At 39.9% G+C, this 23,103-nt stretch overlaps 1 protein-coding gene across 1 annotated transcript in view; it reads right to left on the bottom strand.

Annotated features, from left to right (window-relative positions):
* Positions 1-5,983: 5,983 nt before the first annotated feature.
* The window catches only part of Nfib (nuclear factor I B), a 442,869-nt gene continuing 425,749 nt past the window's right edge, over positions 5,984-23,103 (bottom strand). Inside the window, exon 9 of the mRNA XM_074051846.1 lies at positions 5,984-6,019. Within this exon, the coding sequence (XP_073907947.1) occupies positions 5,999-6,019 (21 nt within the window). The 3' untranslated portion in view covers positions 5,984-5,998. The remainder of the gene's footprint in view (positions 6,020-23,103) is intronic.

The following is a 23,103-nucleotide window of genomic DNA, read 5'->3' as shown; positions in this document are numbered from 1 at the left end:
AACCCTTAAAATTGTAACTAGAATTTCTGTAATCAAAGAGTATGGCATGTCTCTCAGTCTATGCTCCAGGTATAGTTGTTTTGAAGATAGGCTAGAAAGCTGTTATTTAGTAATAGCCCTATTTCCACCAAATAGGACACCATTCAACCATCCAATAAACTACAGCATCCGTATCTCTTTAGACTTGAACCATAGCCTTCTTGGAACTTCAGGTTTCTCCCTTGATCTAGGCTCTAGGCTCAAGGCAAATACTTAAAAGAGATTGGCATCTCATCTAAAAAGGTCTGTGACACCCAGCTAACTTGTAACCCAATGACACCTCAATCAGCTCTCAGCACCCCTCCCACTTGACACAATGTGAAAACAGAAAAAGGATTTTCCCTGCAAGAATTCCTATTTGATATACTGCCTTGACCTGCACCTAACAGTTCAAATCATGAAAATAAGAATCTTTTATGGTTACCGGGAAAATTCATAGTTTATCATATTTTGTCGGCTGCAGAGGAAGAAAAGACTTGGCCAGGTTCCTAAGGGAAAGATAGCCTGTCATATTTGCTGAGATTTATTTATGAAAAAGCACTCAGGATGATACGTTTGTGCAAAATGCCCCCCCTCTTGCTCCTGCTCAGAGCTCCATCAGTGCAACATGAATAGGAGAGGCTTCCAGAACCATCCAGAACTGAAAGCAAAGAAAGGACCAGAATGTAGGGTGGGGGAGGGAGGGAAAAGAGAGAAGACACTCAGCTGCCACCATTTAAACATCTTGATTATTTAAACTTCTGCAGAATAATGATTGCATATTTGAAGGTAATACATCTGTTCCTTTCCCTCCCCACCCCCGTGTGGTTTTCTAATCCCGAGGTAATTACGTTTTGACAAAAATTTATTGGGACATCTGTTTTTTCCCTTAGATCTGCAGGTCACTGTGCGACTCCAACAGCAACTCAGCAGAGAACTGCTCTGGAGACACCCAGTACAATGGCTAGCCAGATCCTGGCCATATACCCTGGGCAGAAGGTTTGGACTACAGACAGAAAAGGCAGGGTCCACCTTCTCCTGGGCCTCTTTGCTTGGTTCTCTGCAAGTGTTCAGTGTGAGATTCTGGTAGAGGAAGGGAAAAGGACTAATGGTGTGGCAGGGGAGGGGAAGGAGGAGGGCTGGCTGGTAATGGGCTGGCAGTGTGCACCAGGATTCATGCATTTCCTAGGTTGGCATCCAATATAAAAATAATTCATGGAAGGAAGGGGATGGGGGAGCAATGCGCAGGCCATATGTTTGAAACCCCTGCCCACAATGGCTGGCTGTGGTTACCAGCGTCTGGTGCCACTAACTAGATTAAGTTATGGTACCCTATGGAGCCACAAGAATGAGAAGATTTCTCTACCTTTCAGCATTTGATAAAACATAGAGTAATCTAGGAACTTTACCCATGCACAATAATTCCTTTTTTAATTTTGCAAAAGCACAATTTCACTTTGGTTACACCTTTTGGTGAGTAAATCACCAAAACTTGCTAAATTCTGTTTATTCACAAATCTCAGTTCCTGTATTAAAATTCTACAGGGAACTCTTTCTCCATGTTTTTCTACCTTTGAGCCCTCATAAGGAAGTTTATTTTCTGAGGTGTCCAACCCAATATCTTGACCTAATGTTTGAAAAAGGGTCTGAGTGACTTGCTTTTATGCCAAATGAAACTTTGGAACATTCTGGGATGTTTCTGCCATTAAGGATTTAATTGGGAATTTCAATAACTAAATAAAATTCCATCTCTCTTTCCTCTAGTATATTGATTTTTAAAAAGTCATATAACCAAGATATTTTTGCTGTTAAATACAGTACACCAATACACAACTAGTTTCTTTTTCTTGAAGAGTATCAAATGAATATTACAATTATTGTATATAAATGTCTAACTCTACTAACCAAATTTAGGAAAATAAGATGCCCTTGATATAAGAGAGCACCTTTTCCAAGAATGAATAAAAGTGTGTCTTTTCCTGAATTTCCTTAGGAAGGAATGACTCAGAGAAAAAATTCTCAATTTTCAAATGGGAATGCTGAGAGGGTAAAGCAAGAGACTGAAAGTCCAGCCAGGAGCTGGTGGCTCACACCTGTAATTCTATCTATTTGGGAGGCTTAGATCAAGATCACAGTTCAAAGCCAGCCCAGGCAAATAGTTCATAAGGAGCTATTTGCAAAATTACCAAAGCAAAATGAACTGAAGGTGTGGCTCAAGTGGTAGAGCACCTGCTTTGCAAGCACAAACTCCTAAATTTAAACCCCAGTCCCACCAAAAAAGAGAAAAAATAAAAAAGAAAGGAAAAGCTCCTACTTCCAAGCTGGGCATGGAGCGCCAAGCTCTGGACCTCGATTCTTGGCCTCATGCTTTTGATTATCAAAGAATCTCATGCTAAATAATCATCTAGAGAATTCTGCAGAAACCCAGAGTCCCATAAGATAACACATAGCCCGTGGAGTGGTGATGGGGGTAGAGATGAGAGTTTCTCCTCAAAAATGAGTTTAGAAATGTTGGGTTAAAGTCAAATGGGTCTCATTAAGACTAAGAATCATTTTTTAAATGTAAATTATGATCTCAAAGAAAGTAAAACACTGTGTGGTATGCCTTAGCTTGGGCTGCCATAACAAAATGCTATAGATGGAGTTACTGAAATAATAGACGTTCATTTCTCAAAGAGCTGGAGGTTGGAAGACCAAGTTCAGGGTGCCAGCATTGCTGGGCTCTAGTGAGGGCCATCCCTGAAGTTACAGATGGCTGCTCTCTCACTGCATCTTCACATGGCTGAGACAGAACTCTGGTCTCTCATCCTCTGTTTATGGTCACACCATCACGATCATATCTAAACATAATCACCTCCCACATTAGAGTTCTAATAAACTTCACTATATACATGTTGCAGATACACAAACATTCAGCCCATAACAAGGTATTGCCCAAACTTTTTGACTACAAAAATAAGAGTTTTAAGAAACATTAAATTACACTATCCTTTGCTTTTAAACCTTGATATGACATGAATATCCTAATACTATCATGTCACAGGGCATGCAGAAGGGACTCAAGTATTTTTTAACCTACTCATTCTTCACTCTTTCTATTTTTGTGCCAGATACAGAAAATGAATTAATGAATTATGTAGGAAGTACTAATCACGCTTGAAAAATTACAGAGGACAGGAGTGTATGTGTGTGTTTTGTATATGTGTCTCCTGTGTGTGTGTGTGTGTGTGTGCATAAGATAGAGAGAGAGAGAGAGACAGAGACAGAAAGATAGAGAGGCAGAAAGAGACGAGAGATAGGCGGGTGCCAATGAGTATGTCCTATGTAATGAAGAGGAAATGAAATAACAATAGAATATAATCCTCCATACACACCACTGATGTGTTCACTGTGATCTGGGAGCCAAGGGTATTGGTTTCAGCCCCTTCAGTCTCTCTCTCTCTCTCTCTCTCTCTCTCTCTGTCTCTCTTTTTTTCTCTCAATGTGTATGTGTGGTGGGAGATGGGGGTAGGAGGAATAAGGCATACCAAGCCTCTGTTCTCTTTTGCTCTTCTAAGAAAGGTTTCAATTTCAACAAAAGTTATTGTTCTACTCTTATTTCACTGCTTCAGCCTCAGTTTTTTATTCTTTCTTTTCCTTGCCCTGCTTTTCTCACTTGCCTATGATTGTTTTCTTATGTTATGCACGGGAACTCATTGTTTATACATAAACACACACACTAAGCCTATTCTACTGCAATTATTTGCATTTCTTCCAAGGCAGAGAAATAAAGTTCAATACTCGGAATAAGAAGAAACTTTCAAAATAAAAAATTTCAACTTCTTTGGGTTAGATATCACAGAAGTACTTGGAAAGAGAATGGACTTGGACTTCTCCCTTCAAAAACCACACGTTCATTAATGAGGGGTTCTAGAACACACTGTATTCCTCAGATTCTTTCTCAACATAGGATGAAATTCTTTCCCTGCTCCTCCCATCAAAATCCTAACCATCCTCTGAGAGAGATGCAATGCCTCTTTCAGAGCACTCTCAGCCCTTTGTGTTTGCATGCAGTTTCTAGTGACCTCTCTTGTCCATCCTTTTCATAAGAGAAATAAAAGTACTATGGCATGGCAATGAATCTGTTTACATGACAGTCTCCTATGCCAGACTTCCTGCTCCTTAAGACATAGAATGGTACCAGGAAGATAATAGAAATTTAACAAATGACAGTTTAAGTGGCTTTAATGGAATTTAACCAGGGAGTTTAAAATAGCCAGACAGGCTATCATTGGAAAAGGCAGAGATTGCTACTCAGCCTGATCTTGGAGGCCATGTGAGGATTAAGGAGCACAGGGCTGGGGATTAGGGAAGCCACAATCTTGCCCCTGCCTTCTATTCTCACCAGCTGCTTGACTAGAAAACACATTGCACTTCTGTAGGCCTCTGTGACCTCTTTATCTTTGAAATGATGGAGTTGGCTCTGACACCACAGGACTATCTGATGACCAAAATGCATGACAATTTCCCTCCCAGAAGGCAATGGGGCAGTCAGTTCTGCCCGGATACTGCTGCTACTCAGAAAACCACCAGAGCAGCCCAAAGGGAACAGTTGGTGCACAAATCCCATGTTGACACCTAGGTAAATTACAGAGGAAAATTTCTCAACAGCCAGATGAAAATAATTTGGTCCTTCCTGCAGTTATTTTCCTGTCACCGATATATTTTACAATCACTGTTTCAATTTTCCCATCTTAGACACCACAGGGGCATCTTTTAACAAATACAAGATGCAGCACCCGAACCTGCCAGCCTGCTTGGAAGCACTCAGATGTGCTCATCAGAGTCCTGGATCTGTGTGTTTCTGTGCTCTCTCTCACATAGCTCAGGCACACAAAGAGCAGCAGCTGGATGGACGGCCTGCCGAGGGCTAAGCAGAAGGCCCTCTGCCAAGCCCTGTTCCTTTAATTCACCTAAACGCTGACCTTGAAAAATTGCCCTTTGTGGGATGTGATGAGGTGTGAATTCAATCTCCATCCTCACACGGTCCTGTCATTTTCTGTGCCATGATTACCAGTTGTGCCAGACAACATCAACTGGACTGGCAGAGGGTCAGTGAGATTGACAAGGTTCTCTGGGGAAAGCTGACATCAAAAGCCCTGCAAACTCATTTCAGGCAGGGCCTCTCTCTCGACAATTTTTTTTTTTTATTCTGGTTGCAATCAAACCAGTACCGGTTCAGTGATGTCATCTGTGCAGCTTAAGTATGCAGCCTTTGATTGTTGAGCAAAAAGGGTGCTGATGTGAGGTAAGACTATGGGAGGTTTGTCTCTCCGGTCCCCTTTCCTCCTTAAATGAAGGAACTCATGATGCTCTGCAAACTTCCTCTGCATATTCAAAAAAGGTTGAGAGAGGCAAGCAAGCATTCTGCAATTTTTTTGCGTGGGCTCAAAGAATCAAATGCAGTTGATTTAACTTCATCAAATCACTGACAACCAGCACTGATACAGAGCATGGAAAATATGCAAGGGCAGAGAAGAGCCAAAATCCTACAGTTTCTATCAGTATTAAAGCCAGATGTTCCACTAAGAGTTCACATTTGATAAAAGCTCACAATGAAAAAGGCTTATTTCTCCCTGGATCTGTAGATCCCAGCTTCCATTCATCAGTGCCTGGTCCATGTGTCTTTACACCAGGCCAATTGGATAGCATTTAACACAGACCCCAACTTCTGGGAGGCAAAAGCGGTCCTCCTTTGTCTGAGCTTCTATATGTTCCTGTGACTTGAACAGATCTGTTTACACTTCACTCACTATTGCAATGTTTATCTGATATGAACAAAAGACACTTTCATTCTTGAATTAATAACACTTGACTTCAGCCTATGATTCAACAAGAGGTATTCAAACAGTTTAAGTGAAAGCAATGTTTTCTCTGAAGCCAATTAATACAGTAACAAACCTTTGGCTGAGGTGATCCAAGTGTGCAGCAAGTAGGTGTTCTATAAACTATCAAGATATTCCTGCAGTGAGGGAATGGAGAGGAAAAAGAAAAAAGAAGAAGAAATAAATGCACATCTTATTGGCATGAGCCTCAAATCATAGCTCAGGTAATTTCACTTTTTAAGAGAGACCTGCAGAGGTGGCTTTTGTTTGGTTCTAACATGTTTGACCCAGCTGTAAAGTGTGAGAGAGGCTGGAACACAGAAATGACTGTGAACTCACCCTCCAACCTTCCTCTTTGTCCCCTTGAGAATTGAAGGCTGTAGTTGGCCCAGTCTTCCTTCTCTCTTCCCCTGAGCTGGAGCCCTGACAGGGTCAGGTGACTTGATTTGATTCTGGGATCTTTTCTGGGAAGCAGATGTAGCCCCAGGGGCTCAGGTAAATGGCTTTCCCTCCTTCCCCCCTACAGCTCCCAAACAGAGGTTTCCTTTTCTTTCCGCCATTGAAAATTTGCCAAAAACCACTCCATACTGTATAGCTAACCCCAAAACAGGCAATGGAGAATGATGTTAATTTAAACTTCTGCCTTATTAAGTAACAAAACCCAGAAATAATGTGATCAAAGCCAAAAGACACAAACTTCTGCCATCTTTCTCGAGATAAAAGGAGTAAAACACCCATTAAATGAAGGAGGCTTGGACACTTAATACAAATAGCTAATTAAGTGTTGGGGTAACTTAGCATTTTGCCTCATGAGCTGTGCAATACTCAGGACTGCCCTGTATTGCCTCCAATCTCACTCCTTCCTGCTGTGGATCAGGTCACCACATCATTCTTTTTCCCTTTCCTTCATTATGTGCCAGCGGTTGTTGTGTGCACTGGGAGTACAGAAGTGAACAGTACACCAGATCCAAGCCCCTGAGTAACTTATATTAGTGGTGGTGGGGTTGGTGAGTGGGACAGAACAAGCAAGTGTGAAGTTCTTAGACAAAAAAGAAAAAAAGTCAGTACAAAAGGACTAAACAGGAGTAGGAAAAGATGGGGCTGCTTCTTGGCCCTCTGTCTCACCAGAATCCTGAACTGCTCATGAGACTCTTTCTTGAATGGAATCCTCCTTTTGTGTACTGTTATGGGGTCTATTTTTCAATGGTGGGAGTGAATTCCAGGCTTCAATTCAATACAAGATTTTCCTTCTTCCTTCTTTCCTTCCTTCCTTTTACTTCTTTTTCCTTGTTTTTCTTTCCTACTTCAAATTTTCAAATAATTTTTTTTCTTTTTCTTTTATTTTTCATATGTGCATACAAGGCTTGGTTCATTTCTCCCCCCTGCCCCCACCCCATCCCTTACCACCCACTCCGCCCCTTCCCTCTCCCCCCCTCAGTACCCAGCAGAAACTATTTTGCCCTTATTTCTAATTTTGTTGTAGAGAGAGTATAAGCAATAATAGGAAGGAACAAGGGTTTTTGCTGGTTGAGATAAGGATAGCTATACAGGGCATTGATTCACATTGATTTCCTGTGCGTGGGTGTTACCTTCTAGGTTAATTCTTTTTGATCTAACCTTTTCTCTAGTACCTGTTCCCCTTTTCCTATTGGCCTCAGTTGCTTTAAGGTATCTGCTTTAGTTTCTCTGTGTTAAGGGCAACAAATGCTAGCTAGTTTTTTAGGTGTCTTACCTATCTTCACCCCTTCCTTGTGTGCTCTCGCTTTTATCATGTGCTCATAGTCCAATCCCCTTGTTGTGTTTCCCTTGATCTAATGTCCACATATGAGGGAGAACATACGATTTTTGGTCTTTTGAGCCAGGCTAACCTCACTCAGAATGATGTTCTCCAATTCCATCCATTTACCAGCGAATGATAACATTTTGTTCTTCTTCATGGCTGCATAAAATTCCATTGTGTATAGATACCACATTTTCTTAATCCATTCGTCAGTGGTGGGGCATCTTGGCTGTTTCCATAACTTGGCTATTGTGAATAGTGCCGCAATAAACATGGATGTGCAGATGCCTCTGGAGTAACAGTCTTTTGGGTATATCCCCAAGAGTGGTATTGCTGGATCAAATGGTAGATCGATGTCCATCTTTTTAAGTAGCCTCCAAATTTTTTTCCAGAGTGGTTGTACTAGTCTACATTCCCACCAACAGTGTGAGAGGGTTCCTTTTTCCCCGCATCCTCGCCAACACCTGTTGTTGGTGGTGTTGCTGATGATGGCTATTCTAACAGGGGTGAGGTGGAATCCGTTTGCCAAGTTTAGCAGAAACAAAAAAGGCCCAGTGTCTACTCAACCACAGCCCATTTTCTGGTTAGAAAGGCAGATGCACAGCAATAACTGTGATAGGTACAAAGCTGTGGTATTCCAACTTTGCTATGTGACAGAACCATCTGAGCAGGGAGTTTACAATGCTGATGCCTTGAATTGTACCCAGAACAGACACATGAAAATTCTGGATCCTAGAGCAGGAGGGGGACTAGAGTCTTTGAATTTTAATCAACCTTTCCCAGATTAATTTTATTGAATATCAAAGATTGAGAGTTATTAGTATCAGGAAAGGAATTTTGGACCTCCAAGGCAGAAGTCATTATAGCACCTAGGTCAGGCCCATGCCTTATTTGGTTTGGGATTCTAAGCTTTTAATATAGAACCCAATCCCAGGTGTAGATCATGCAATAGGAACATTGACAAAAGAAGATACAAGTTTGAGTCCAGAGCAAACTTGATCCAGGTTCCTTGTAATGTAAGAAAGATATGTCCTCTGATGGGTACTGTGTACATTAGATGAAATAAACTATAGGAGAAATCATGCTCACTATACTTTACAGATAATGGATGCTCTGAGATTGTCAGTTTTCACCAACCTCTCTTCTATAGAAAGTAGAGTGATAGATGTTGCAATGTAACTTGAATTCCACTATGTCTTTTCTTCAGCAGTTTTCCCTTTGAGCAGCAAAATACTTAAGAAAAAAATTCTTATTTTCTAGTTTTCAGTCTGCATTAATGATTGGATTTTGTTTTTGTATGTATTTGTTCATTTTGCTTCTAGCCATTTTGGTGAAAAAAGAGAATAAATGATGTTCATTATTAGAAGCTTATTGTGTACATATTAGTAACTGGGGAATCCTAGAAACATGAGCTAGATGGACTTTTTAGGATCAACTAGCCTAACCATCTTGGTTTCTTATGTCAGAGACCAAGATCTCAGGGATGACAAGTAATTTGTTCAAAGTCATAGAGCCAGTTAGTGGCAAAGCTAAGGCAAAAATCTAGTAAGTGGTAGTTTTCAGCTTTTCCCTCTGTAGCTCTTGATATTCAATCAAGTGCTCCAAGAATTATGAAGAAGAGTGGGAATAGGTACAAAGGGAATGGTGAAAACCTCTACTTTTGATCCAGCTGGAGAAATCCAGGTTTTTAGTTCTTTTACATAGTTAAATATCCTCAATACTTCACTTAAAGGAACAATTTTCTTACTAAAGATAATTGAAAATCACTGCACTATAGTATCCAATAGTTTTAATCACAGGTTGCATTTGTTTTCTTTCTACAACCTAACATACTACAACCCTTATCAGAAAGCAATTTTATATCGCTAGTCATTGTACTGGAGCCTAAAATTTGCATATCTTCTTGTACAAATGATCTTTTTCCTTAAAATAAGGCAAAAACATCATGAAGCTTTCACCTAGCAACTGCAGGTCAACAAATGAATACAAGGAGACCCTTGTGTATTTAGAATTATCAGAGTTTAGGGGATAGTGAAACCAAATAAAGGCCAAGACCAAGACAAGTCATCTTAAATGTGCTGTTGTAGATCTGGTATATAACTATTAGCTACTCATTATTAGAAAAATGTTTTAAATCTGCTTACAGTTGGAAGGTTAATTAACTTTTCCATTTCCCCTTTAGATTTTAGGAATGAATAGAAATTCTAGCTAGGATTAAAGGTAGATGGGTAGAGGACTGCCACTTGCATTCCTGATAGCCATTCTCTCCTTAATAATAAAACATAATTTTATTAAAGGAGAAAACTGTCCCACTCAAATATGTATTCATCCTTTCTTACAGCTTAGAGATGTCACATGACAGTATGACTTGTTTGAAACAGAAATGACCAAGAAGGACTAAAAGAGATTGTCTTAAAACAAGGTTGACACATTTATTTTGCCTTTTGCTTATCCAGATTGCCCTATCTAACATGCATATCTAACATGCTGGAGTGCCAGCAATCATCAATAGAGATTCAGGATAAGGGTTACATTCAATGGATTGTGGAGCACAAAACTAAAAAAGCCTTGGGTTCTTTGGTAGCATTGAGGATCGCCATACCAGCCTGTGCTCAAATGTATTTTATGTGACAAGAAAAACATACCCCTAATTCTTCAAGTCACTGTTTTGTTCTTGAGGTTCTTGCTTGGTTTGCTTTTTAATATCTGTTACCAGCAACTAAACAAAATTCATAGCTTAGACACTAGGCAAGCCAAAGAACTATAAATGAAGCTAAGCTTAAAAGCATTTCCTATGTAACAGGAAGAATTATCTGCCAAAAATCTGCCCAAGAAAGCTTGTTCAGGAGAGATTTCCTGACTTTTTTATGTTTTTCCAGCTCTGAACGTTTGGAAAGTGCATATGAACAGTAAAGTACACGGGCAGTTGTCCAAAGAGAATCATTTTATGTTTGCCCAGCACTGTATAAAAAACAGTGCTGGATATGTGTTGTCAATGATTCTATATTCCTGAGTCCATTCAATTAAAGAAACTTAAAATTCAAACCATTTTCAAGAAGAACTTACTGTATATGAAAAGGCCATTTAAGACACATTTGAGATCATTTTCAGACTTGCCGTATGATTGTAACATTAAATGACATCCATACCTACCACCTCTGTGCTTAGCCTTTGCATTGGTTCTCTTAGGCAGTCTAGACTGAAAAAGCATAAAACCACTGCATCTCCACTAGGGCTTCCCAAAGCCATGCTGAGGCATAGGAAGTGTGCATTGAACACATTTGTATACGTGTCAGGTACAGAAAACAGCAAACTTAAACCGAGCGTGTCTTTTTAAGTCCTGAAGTTGACTAATGAGCTGGGAGGGAAATGGCACTGACAATGTCTCCCTCTGGGCTCTGCAAGATGGAGACAAGCAGCCAGCCCCAGGAAATCTGCTCAACGAGGCACTGGCAAAAGGAGGAGTCCACTGGATCTCATAAGCTCTGACACAGACAGAATGGCATCAGAGGTAGGGTGGCAACCTGGAGTACCAAGAGTATCACTATATAAATACTGGAAACATTCAGACACCCTCAGAGAGGACCACAAATAGGAAGGATAAAGAGTAGCCAGTGATGCTGAAGGACAGGTAAAAGATTATAACTTTCCTGGCAACATTTCTAATGTCCACGGGTAGGGCACATTCCATACTTAACAATAAGATATAGCTATACAACATATCCTATTAGTTAAGTAAAGTGAGGCTTAAAAAGATTAAATAAATTGCCCCAAATCACATAGCTCATAAGTAAGTGACAGTTGGTGCTCCATCCTGAGGCTACAGGCTATCTTTCTCCAAAGTGTTTAACACATCTCCTTTGTCATGTAAGTTCTCTGAGAGGAAGACCATCTCAACATCAGTGGCCAGGGGCCCTTACTAAAGAGTCATAGCTAATGTAAGGGACCTTTTGCTTTGATGAGAAGGCTGGTGATAACATTGTAGTCAATGCATAATCTATTTGAGGTTTTTGAAGTAGTTCGTGGATCCTCCTCCTATTTTCCTATTTTCATCTTCATGAACCTACAAAGAATATGAAATCTCTAAGTTGGAAACCAACGGACCTGGCAAAATTCACCACAAAGGAAAGTAATGGGGAAGAAGTCACTACCATACAGACAGTCAGGCTTTGAAGGTACTCTGTGCCAAGCAAGAACTTGACTTTCCTAAATTAGGACTTCCTCTACTGTTTAAAACCAGGACTCATTCCTCATTTCCTGAGACACAAAGTCCAAACTGTACTATATAATAACTGCTTGAAAAATCCAATAAAATTCCTATGTAGCTTGGTTGAAGTCTAACGCTTTCAGGATGTCTTCCCACACACTGTCCTCACATATCTCATATATTACTGGAGAAGTCCATAGACAATAGTCTTCCGGAAATACAAGGAAACTTCACATTCCACTTTCTAACACCATCAGAAGTGTCCTTCCCTTTTTTCCCCACATGGCAAAATATTACCTGTTCTTAAATGCCTCATTTAGTACCAGTTCTTTCTTAGACACTTCTCTCAGGTCAGATGCCCTTACTTCACCTCTACATTGCCTAAACTGAGTTGTCCCAACAGAATTTTTGCCTTTTTCACTTCGCTTACATCTCTGTTTAACAGTGTAGTGTTGCTTTATTCATTTTGCTTAAATGTGTTTATGAGCTCAGTCCTGTAACTTACTCAACATGAATTTCTAGGGTATTTTAAGTTCCTGATACACAGCGGATAGTCTGTGGAGACGGAATTCATGGATAAATTGTCATGGTGGGTTCAATAGAGGACAAGTTAGTGAACCAGATTTTAGCTTATAGTGATTTTGATGTTCTCTGTTTGTGAGACCCTCAAAAAATAAAATATAAAAGTCTAATGATGGAATTCTAGAGCTCAAAAGGCAGTTCTACATGCAAAAAAAAGTCACATTTGCTTTCTTATTCTTTTTCCAATAATCCCATGTAAATGTGCACAATTGCTTTGAGCTTTGGGTATCTATTTGATAAGAAACCATCATTATCCACCATTAGGGCATGGCATACTCATAAATTCAATACATCTAATTTGGGATGCTCCTGAGCAGGAATTTTTGGATAAAATTTTATATTGTTGTCACATTTCTTAAATCTCTAATAATAATAACTATTTTTTGTACACTCGTGATGTACTGATGCTTTTCTAAGCACTTTCCATGCACTAACTCACACCTGCAGAGGCTAAAGTGAGTTTCAAATCTAGAAGTGGGTATTGTGTGCAGTGAAGACAGAGGGGTGAAGTCCTACAGTGTAGACAAAAACATATTGATGAGTTTCAGCTCCAAGGCTCCCAAAGATTCACCTGCAATGGTAAGACTTTACTTACTAGATTTGTTGGTTATACTAGGCACTGAAGTATTGACAAATTATCACATGACGTCTGAGGTATCTGACAACCCAGCCACAGAATGATGTAGAAAGAGAAGAGAATTTCAATACTATAGTTCCTTCTGTTTATACCTAAGCAATAATAGCTCTGATTTTTCATTTTGAAAAACTCCATTATAAAAAGCTTTTAAAAAAGAAAAAACAACACACTTAAACTATAATCATAGCCACAGTGTAATTACTAATACTAACTCTGGCCTATCAGAGGTTAGTGCCCTGTCCTGAGCCATCTGTTACCCTTAGAGCACTCCTCACAGTGTGTGTTTATTTGTTCACTAGTTTTTAGTCTGTCTCTCACTGACCTTTATTTCTGGACTATATTTCTAGAGGGAAACAGCTCTATCTAATTTACTATTGAGTCATCAACATTGCACACAGTGATGTGCAGAGTAGGAGATACTTTAATATTTATAGAAGGAAGGGAGAGAGGAAGAAAGGAAGGGAGGATAGGAGGGAGGGGGAGGAAAGGAAGGGAGGAAGGGAGGAAGAGGAGAACAAGATGTAGGAAGGTGATGTGTATTATCTGCTTTGATTCCAATCATACCATGATAACACTGCTATGGTATTTAAAGACACACACCTGCCTTGCTCTGGTCATCAGCTGAGAAGGAGCAGAGCCAGGATTTGAAAATGACCTGGCTTCCTTTGACATTACTGAGCATGTGTCATGCTCCACCCACCAGGAGACCAGTCCCACCTGGTTGTATTCAAGTAAGACTTATGCAAATCTATTATTGAGTTATCTTTAATGAACTCTTGGAAAATGCATCTAATGAGTAGCCTTCCTGGGTATACCACTCTACTAGCACTTCCAAAAACTCTACCTGATGTTCAGTACAAATGTTATGTAAACCATTTCCTCAAATATGTACTAAAAATATAGAGTTTACCTCCACCTGATGAGTTTGACAAATAAATTTTATATCTTTATTATGTACAAAATGATGCTTTGAACTACGTATACATTGGACTGGCTCAATCTAGATAACATATGTCACCTCACATACTTACCATTTCTCACAAGTTTTTGAAGATATAGTACAAATATTATGTAATTAAACAAATATAATTTTTTAATTGAACTAAGCAAAAGCCCTAAGATAGAGCTATTTTTTAAAATGGGGAAGGGAGACCTTGATTTAAATGCTGCTTCTGCCATGTGATAACTGGGAAGTCTGAGCAAGTTACTAAGCACCACTAAGCCTTGGCTTCTTGAGTCTTACTGGTATGGATAGCCTACGTTCGGGGTGGTTATGAGAAATAAAAGAGTATAAGGAGAGCATAGCATTTCAAGGATTCTCATTAAATGTTAGTTTGGTGTCTCTTTGCTCTTGTCACAACTATTCAGTGTTATTAAAAGTAATAGTTTTTTTGCTTTGTGTCATGTGATCAACCTAACACCTTACAATTAAAATCCATTCTTTTTAAAATTCTCATATATATGCCAGATATTCTCAGGTGTGGACAGAATTTATTGTCTTGTTTTTCTCTCATTGGCTTCAGTGTATATTATTTTGACTAGCCAGGTGAATGTCTTTGGTGCAATCAAAACTTCAGAAGTGTTTCCTACCTAATGCTTACCTTCTGTACTTCAGGTGTTTGACCTGATTGGGCAAAAGATGTTGTGGTGTGATGCTCATTCATTCCATCTTTCATCAACAGACTCAGTGGAAATAAATCTCCTTGTAACTTCTAACCTTTAGTCCTAGTTGTGTTCATTTGAACCTAAATAGTTATGTCATTCTTCCATGTGACAAAATTGAACATTTAACAATGGTGGTGGCCCAATCCACCCAGCACAGCTTTTCCAGGTAAAGGGTCACCAAACTTAATTTCATTTCACATTAGCTCATCAGAAGAAAATACAGCTTTCTGAAAATTCAGAGGTGTTTCAGCCATGTCTTTGAAGGAGAGTAAGAACTTGGGGCTAGAGCATTGGTTCAAGGGGTCGAGTACTTGCCTAGAAAGTGTGAAGCCCTGAGTTCAAACCTCCAGCACCACCAAATAAATAAATAAAATCCCTCTTAACTGAGGACCTTGGTCAGCTGTTAGTGTTCAGGTATCTGGTCAAAGGTATGTGAGGTTGCAGGGTGTCTCCCTTTTCAAAATGAGTAGCTGAGGCCTCATGGAGACAAGGTATCTGTCATTATGTGTGAGCAACAGAAGAATTGCCCAGGAAGTTTTCCTCAACTTATCCTGACAAGGGTACATTTAATATCCTTGGATTATTTTCTGATGTTGTTCCAGAAAGAAACTTAAGTAATAATTCTTCTTTTCCTTTTCTTTTATTTGAAAGGTTAGGAATATACTACTTGGGCAATATGACCATACTACATTGGCTATGCTTATTGGAACAAAGAGTATATACATTTTAAAGTCAATAAATAGAGGGTTTAAAAGTATGGCACAAATTAAGCTACATGAATTATCACATTAAACTCCAATGATCATTTGGGGTCCCTCTGGGGAGAATGGCACAGCCCAAACTCAAGCTCAATAGTAAGAGAACGAAGCTCCAGCCTGGTGCTGGTGGCTCATGCCTGCAATCCTAGCCACTTGGGAGGCTGAGATCCAGAGAATTGTGGTTTGGGCAAAAAGTTCACAAGACCTTATCACAGTCAATAGCTGGGCACAGTAGCATATACCTGTCATCCCAAATTATATGGGAAGCTGAGATGGAAAGAATCATTGTTCCAGGCCAGCCCTGGTAAAAAAAAGTTCATGAGACACCATCTTAATAGGGGAGGTGGGGGGGAGGAAGTGGACATAGTGGCAAGGTGTCTGGCATGCCACTTACCATGGGATACATAAATAGGAGGATTGTGATCCAGGTCAGCCTGGGCAAAAAGTGAGACCCTATCTCCAAAATAAGTAGAGTGAAGAGTCGGAGGCATAGCTGAGCACCTGCCTAACAAAACATGAATCCATGAGTTCAAAACCCCAGTAATGCCAAAAAAAAAAAAAAAAAGAAGAAGAAGAAGCCCCAAAGGATCAGGTAGTGACTGGAATAGGGATTCTGAACTCTGATTGCACATTGGCCTCTCCTGCGAGCTATTAAACTATCCGGCTCCACTCTCCCAGAAGATTCTAAGGTGTAGAGTGAGTGAGAATAACTAACATACAAAGAAATGGTAACCTGTGGAGGCTGGGGATGCCAGAGGACTTGAGGAACCCTCACAGAGGAAGTCACCAGCATCAGCAGGGAGCAGCTAATTCTGCTTATTCTCTAAGAGTCTTGGGCCACTGAACCCCAAGGGTGAATGAAATCTTTATGGTCCCTGGTGACCAAGCCAGTCACCACTTGGTACTGAGTGTAAGCAGAGCAATCAAGCTCATTGCCTTTGAATCTTTTTCTCTCATCCGTTCCTCAGAGGCAGCCCTAGGACCCACAGCTCCTGGGGAAGTAAGGCCAGCTGTGGTAGCAACTGCTCCCAACATTCAAGGCCTCATTAGCCACCATGTCTCTCCTGGTCCTGGTCCTGAATGTGGATAGTGCAGCCCAATAACAATGATCATACTAATGTCATCTTGTGTGGCACCATGCTAGGTGCTTTACATGTCAACCTGAAACAGGGGTTATCTTCTCTGCAGATAGAAATACTGAGGCTCAAAGCAATTAGGTAACTTACCCGAAATATACAAGGCTACAACCCAATCTTTCTGCCTCTTTTTGCCTTGTCTTTCTACACCGTACTGCTGCTAGTCTTTAATTCTTACCTCATATAGAATTTCCTTTCTCCCTCTTGAAATTAGATGAAGTCCAACCTAGGAGAAAATACCTTTAGGAATGTGAAGAGGATGGGACAGAGAGAGCAGTGCTTACTTGGTCATTTATACTTCAGTTTTGCAAATTTGCAGACTCCCTTTCTACTGAGATCAAGAAGATACCAGGCAGAAGGAGAGACTCCTGGGGGACCTTTGAGAACCTGAAGTTGCATGACACCAACTGTTGAGGAAGGAAGAGAGGAGGGGCTGTAAAGAGGTCAGGTGAGGTCAGGTAAGGTCAAGGTAAGTTAACACGCATAATCTTTACTTTGTTTTTTTCCTCAGAACCTGCTCCTCTTCTTTGTTTCTGCCAAGCAAAACTCATTTTACTCACCTGGTCAGGAGTTGATGAGGAGAGAGAGGAGGGAGTGAAGGAGTATGTGTTGAGGACAAAGGCATAATAAAATAAATAAATAAATATATATATATATATACACACACACATATAAATGAACAGAACTTAAATTTTGCATTGTGCTTATCAGACATCTACTCTTTGTGACACTGACCAGAGCAAAGGCCTGTGTCCCATGGCGACCCAGTGTAAGGCCAGCTCCCGAAGTTTAAGGTAAGGGAAGAAGTGGTAAAGCCTAACTGTTGGCCTAAGCAAGCAACATTCTGAGATTGGGTTAAGAGGGGATGGATACCCACTTTCCTCCTCTTTTATCCAGACAAGGGGAAGTTGGTGTTTCTGCTGACAGAGGACCTCTCTGGAGACCAGCTCTGCACTCTGATTTTCAGGCCCCTCCTTTGGGCATAATCAAAGGCCAACGGCAGGAAGCCAGTCATTAGACAGCTTTCCCACAATACCCAGTTACCTCTACATCAGGTAAGGATTCCCTGCAAGCCAGTATAAACAGAGCCAGGCACATGTTCCTAGAGGATGGCCCCTTTTCATGGCCAATGCAATGTATGGTTTTCATTGATTATCTTGATTCTCACATGGTGACAGTCCACAAATCCATGCTGGTGAGCCAAGCTCTAGAGATGGTCCTGAAGGTAATGATAAGCCTGTTCCCTTAGGAGAGACTTAAGAGCAAGAGTGGGAATGAGGGGAGAGGGAGCTCCTTCCTCTATACCCTTCCTGGCCCTTGTTGGGTACCATGAGGAGCAAATGTTGCCTGAGAATAATGTCCTGGTAGAAGAAAGGCTAGAAAGTGGTGCTAACCAGACAGGACTCTGATTTTTAAGCAACCAACACCTATTTTGGTAGATTTTGAAATTTCACATGGTAGGTCCTTTTGGTACACTAAATATGGCCTCAATTCATATGGCTGTCCATAAATTCAGCTATGAAAAGACTGAAGGGGCGAGATGTATACCAAAACCACTCACAACGACTATCACCCTATCTATTCTGTATCAGGTAATCTGGTCCTGCATGACCAGAGTGTTATCTCATTTATCTCACCAAGCCTTTGAAGTAGGTCTGACCATCCCCATTTTACAGATGAGGTTACAGAAGTCTCAAGAATTTCAAAAACTCACAAAGCTTGGCTCCCTGCTGGCCATGTGTTCATACCTTGCATTTCTTATTTCTATTGAACTAGAGTTGTTCTCAGACTCTAATCAACCAGGAAATGCTGAAAGGGCATTAGAAGCCCTGTTCTGTGTTCAGAAAAGAAAAGCTTGGGCCAGTTTTGGCTTATTCTTATGTCTCTTGTGCAAATTATGGTGTGGGCACCAGCGGTGGCCAATAAACTTCTTTGAGAAAATGGAAATGGTCATCCTCGGCCCTTGCTTGTCTTTTCACAAGTTGGAATCCAAAAATCCTGAAATGTGTTAAGAACTGAGAGCTTATGTAGTTCTGGGTTTTATGAAATTCATCAGTGTTTCATAAATGAATAGATGAATAAATGAATAAATAATCTTTCTCTCAAAAATGTTTCAGAGCATGATGGAGTTACTGGCCCCTTCCTACTTGATTTTCTGTACGTATTTCCATGTATGTGGCATCTGCTTATAAACTTTTGGTTTGCAAAAGTCAGGTGTAACGATGAAGGCTAGTCATGTGAAATCAGGCACTTTGTAGTTCCTTATTGAGAAATGACAGTGAGAATTTTTTTAATCCCCTGGTATATTTACCCTGTTATCTATATTTCCTTCAGAAAACAAAACCAAATGTTTTTAATGAATACAAGAAAGTTTAAACATTGCTTTTCCTCTTTTGGGAGAAAGGCAACTCTCCACATGTATCTTCTTTAAAAATGAAGTACGTATACTTTACATATACACGTACATTCAAGACTTAGAGAGTTCTCCACTTGTAGAAGATGCTAAAAACAGATGCATCTGCCATAATATCCGACCTTTATAACTGATGTGTCTGAGCTCACAGACCAGTTTTGGACATACTGCGGGTTATTTGCTCTCCACTGTGGCCATGATGAATGTTGTCAGCCGGAGGAGGAGGCCATCTTTGATCCTGAACCCCCACCTGGTTATGCCTTACCATTGAATTCCATATCTGCCCACAGCAATATGCGTTGGCTTTGGCATGTGCGCGGCCAGGCGCCGCCATCAATGGAGTCCATTGTTCCACAGCAGGGCACCTGCACACAGGCTCAAACAATGAGGCCATACCAAGAACCCCTCCTTTCTCCTCAGGGCACCCACTGTGAATGAAAACTTGTTGAGGCCTGGAAGCCCACTTTCATCATAATTAGGCTGCTTGGCCAACACTTAACCACCAACGTCTCTGAATGAACACATCCAAATTTCAGGTACCTGCAAAGCCATGGGGCACGGCAGAGTTAGTGTTGGCTCTGTGTTCCCCTTGCCTCTGAATGAATGTTAGGCTGGAAGAATGCAGAGCACTGCAGGGTGCCAACATTCTGCCCTGTGACTTCTGGATACTTTAGTTTTCACAAGGGCACAAAACACCCTTAGGCTATCCACAGATCTGTGAAATCACTATAGTGAGACTCAGTAGCCTACCTGGACCAGGTCTTAGCTAGAAGCACAGGACAGAATTCCACCACAGAAGGCCTTCTTTGAAGAGGTATTAGTACTATTATGACAATAAAAATGACTCCACTTAAAAAATGTTTGCTTTTTAATATCTTCTATTTACTTCTTGGTTTATTTAAGTTTAAAAGACAAAACCCAAAGCTTATGATCATGGTTTGTAGTCAGTCTAATCATGGGAGTATCATACCGATGGCATGAATTTTGATTAAGTTGCTTAATATCTGAACCTTTCTTTTACTCATCTGTTAAGTGGAGATAGCTAAATGCATTATTGAGAACTTGATTAAGGAATGTCTGTAAAACATTTAGAACAAGCCCTAACTCACAATAAAAACTACTTAACAAATTATAGCTTATTACTCTATTATTTCAATATAAGCTCAATATTGAATTAATTTTTAAAAGTGTTGCAGTAGAGTAACTGAATATATATATAGAATTTCAAATGTCTACTTCCACCACAACTTATTAAAGTTTAAAATATTGAAATTGGAATTGGTGGCCAAACTATGACACCTTCCACAAATCCTAGAAAACAAAGATCAATGGTAGTTTAATCTGTAGTTCAGATTTAGTTAAGAAAATTCCCAAACCTTCAAGTCCTTTAATATTTAAAAAAAATTAGTCCAATTTAGTCATTGGACTAAATTTTAAGACATGTTACACAACTTAGGTCTGCCAATCGGAAGCTACTTAAACCTGTCTCCCCATTTGTTTACACAAATCACCTCGTGTCTCTGTGCCTCCATTTCCTCATCTGTAAAGCAGGTATATTAGTACTTACCTTTCATGAGTTTTATGAAGGCTAAATGAGACAACACAAGTTAAGTACTTAGCCCATGCCCTATCTCAGTATTCATTCAACACATGCTGACTATATTCACTCCTGCATTTGCTGACAATGAAATTGTCTCATTTGAAATGATTTCTCTCCTCTACAGTTCTCTTCCCACCCCTATAACTGTTACTGTGAAGTGGAAAAATCTTGATATTGGTGGCTTGGTGGTGATTTCTAACATGTACTATTAATTTGATTCCTTTCTCCATACAAGTCTTCTTTAAACTGGATGTAGAAGGTACCCTGAGCCCTCTCACCAGAGAGGATGGGTGTACAGAAACAGAAAGCAAGCAGGGAACAGGCACCATCACCAGAGCAGCCCGTGTGGACCCCATTAGCACCAGGTAACACACTCACAATTTAATAAGTGCTCCCAGCAAGGACATACACTGGCGCAGTACCTGGTTTTGATTTCAGGTTACCCAGGCAAGAGGTCAGTGACAACATTAACGCGATCTCTACCAGACCCAAGTGGGTTTCTGAGTCCAATACTTTCTGGATTTGGTGGAACAGCTTAATTCCAAATATCAAAACAAATCTGGGCCTTTTTCTGCTTAAAAATTTGTTTCTATGCTAATTTTAAGACAAAAAAATAAATGTAGCTTTATGTCTAATTGATAAAGATAATTTTAAAAATAAGAGTACATAAGATGATAGATTCTTTGAGAAACTGAAGAGGCACGTGTTGTATTTGTGAACACAAATGTACCAGAAAAAGTCAAGAGCAGTTGAGAATCATTTCTTTTATCTTTACTGTATCCTGTCTGCTCTAGTGAGTTCTTTGGTTAGTTAATGCTCATGACAACCTTTGTAGAACTAGATCTAGCATTAAAATGGATAGATTTATAATACAGTTTCTCGGTGGTTTTAAACATTCCAACTATCTGTGAAGGATATTTACATTCTTTTTTTTACCATTTTTTTTCCTAATTTAGTACGGCTCTTGCTCTTACCAGGGTATGCCACACACATTCCAATGTTTGAGTTCACTAAAGGTGGCTGATTATATTCTTTTTTTATATGTAGTCTCCTCCCAATGAAGAAAGCTGAGGAAACTATTCTTTCTTTTCTTTTCCCTTGCCTGTGTTGGCAGTAAGATACAAACAAAATTAATTAGGTTTAACACTTAACTTCTTAATACATGTGTTTTTCCGAACACTTCTTTGTGATAGAAAAGAGTGTATTCTCACAAATGAGGTAGGCCCTCTTTATCTATGTTATCACTATCTAATCTGAACAGTCACTGGATTATGAAATAACCTCAACATGGCTTCACAGATAAAAGTTCAAAGCTAAGTGAATGGCAAGGATAAAAACATGCAAATATATTCCCACAAAACTCCAGTTTATGTTGTTTTTCACAAAATAGCAATAGACTCTCTGGTACAGAAATGTATCAATTCTTACTCTTGATTGAATCACTGTCCTCTGTTTAATAAATTAAGTAATAATTATAAGGTACTTAAAAGTGGGGGAAAATGCTGGGTAATTTTATAAGGTCCTAGAAATACCAGGCTGTTTATACGATTTCATTTTTACATGTATGATAAAGAATGACAGTGTAAGTGGATATGTGAATGAAAATTTAAAAATATATTATAACTTGGAATTCTTATCATAATGAAGTTCCAAATATTCATTCCTCTTATTTGCTTCTCTGGATAAGTACAAAGACACATTATTTTTGTACTAACATAGAAAATTTTGATCCTTGGATATTTGGTAAGAATGGGAGAAAAAGTAATTGAGAGAAACATACATGGGTAAATATAAGACAGATTTGATTCAGGATGCTAGCCTCAGAGGGGATTCTCTTTTTCCTTTATTTCTTGGAGGTATGGGGCCACTAGTAGAGGGGGTAGAATCCAATGGTGCACTGAGCAATACAATATTGCAGATTCTACACCTTTTCCTCACTGGTCACACTAACTGGATAGGGTGCTAAGCCTCATTAATAATGTGCCAGTGAGCAGTGTACAGCTCCCTGCCCCCCTTTCTGGTGTTTAATGTGAATATCCCTTTCTAGGATATCACAGCCCCCAGCTTCCCTATTTGTTAACTGTCTGCTTAACCCAGCCATGTTACCTGCCCTGCCCATGCCTATAACCATTTTGCATTTCTGACCTCTATATTAAAAAAAAAAAAAGGCAGTCAGTGCCTAAAAGGCTTCTTCATGCATGCTACCTTTAGAGTCATCTGTCTTAAAAATGACAGTGGTAATTGCTTCTAGAAAAAGCAACATCCCCACCTCCACTAGCCCTTAAGTCTAATATTCAGGCTCTAATATGAGTTACTTTGATTGCATCAAAGTCCGAGAGTCCAGACCACTCCAGAGGGGGAATTTCATTGAGGAGGAGGAAAGGACTATTTTGGAGGTAGCAACCCTGAGTGGAAAGAGCAAATTTGGACAACCTACAGAGAG

The sequence above is a fragment of the Castor canadensis genome, chromosome 13, assembly GCF_047511655.1.
Source record: "Castor canadensis chromosome 13, mCasCan1.hap1v2, whole genome shotgun sequence".
In the NCBI taxonomy this organism is placed as follows: Eukaryota; Metazoa; Chordata; class Mammalia; order Rodentia; family Castoridae; genus Castor; species Castor canadensis.
This window is presented reverse-complemented; position numbering and strand designations above follow the sequence as displayed.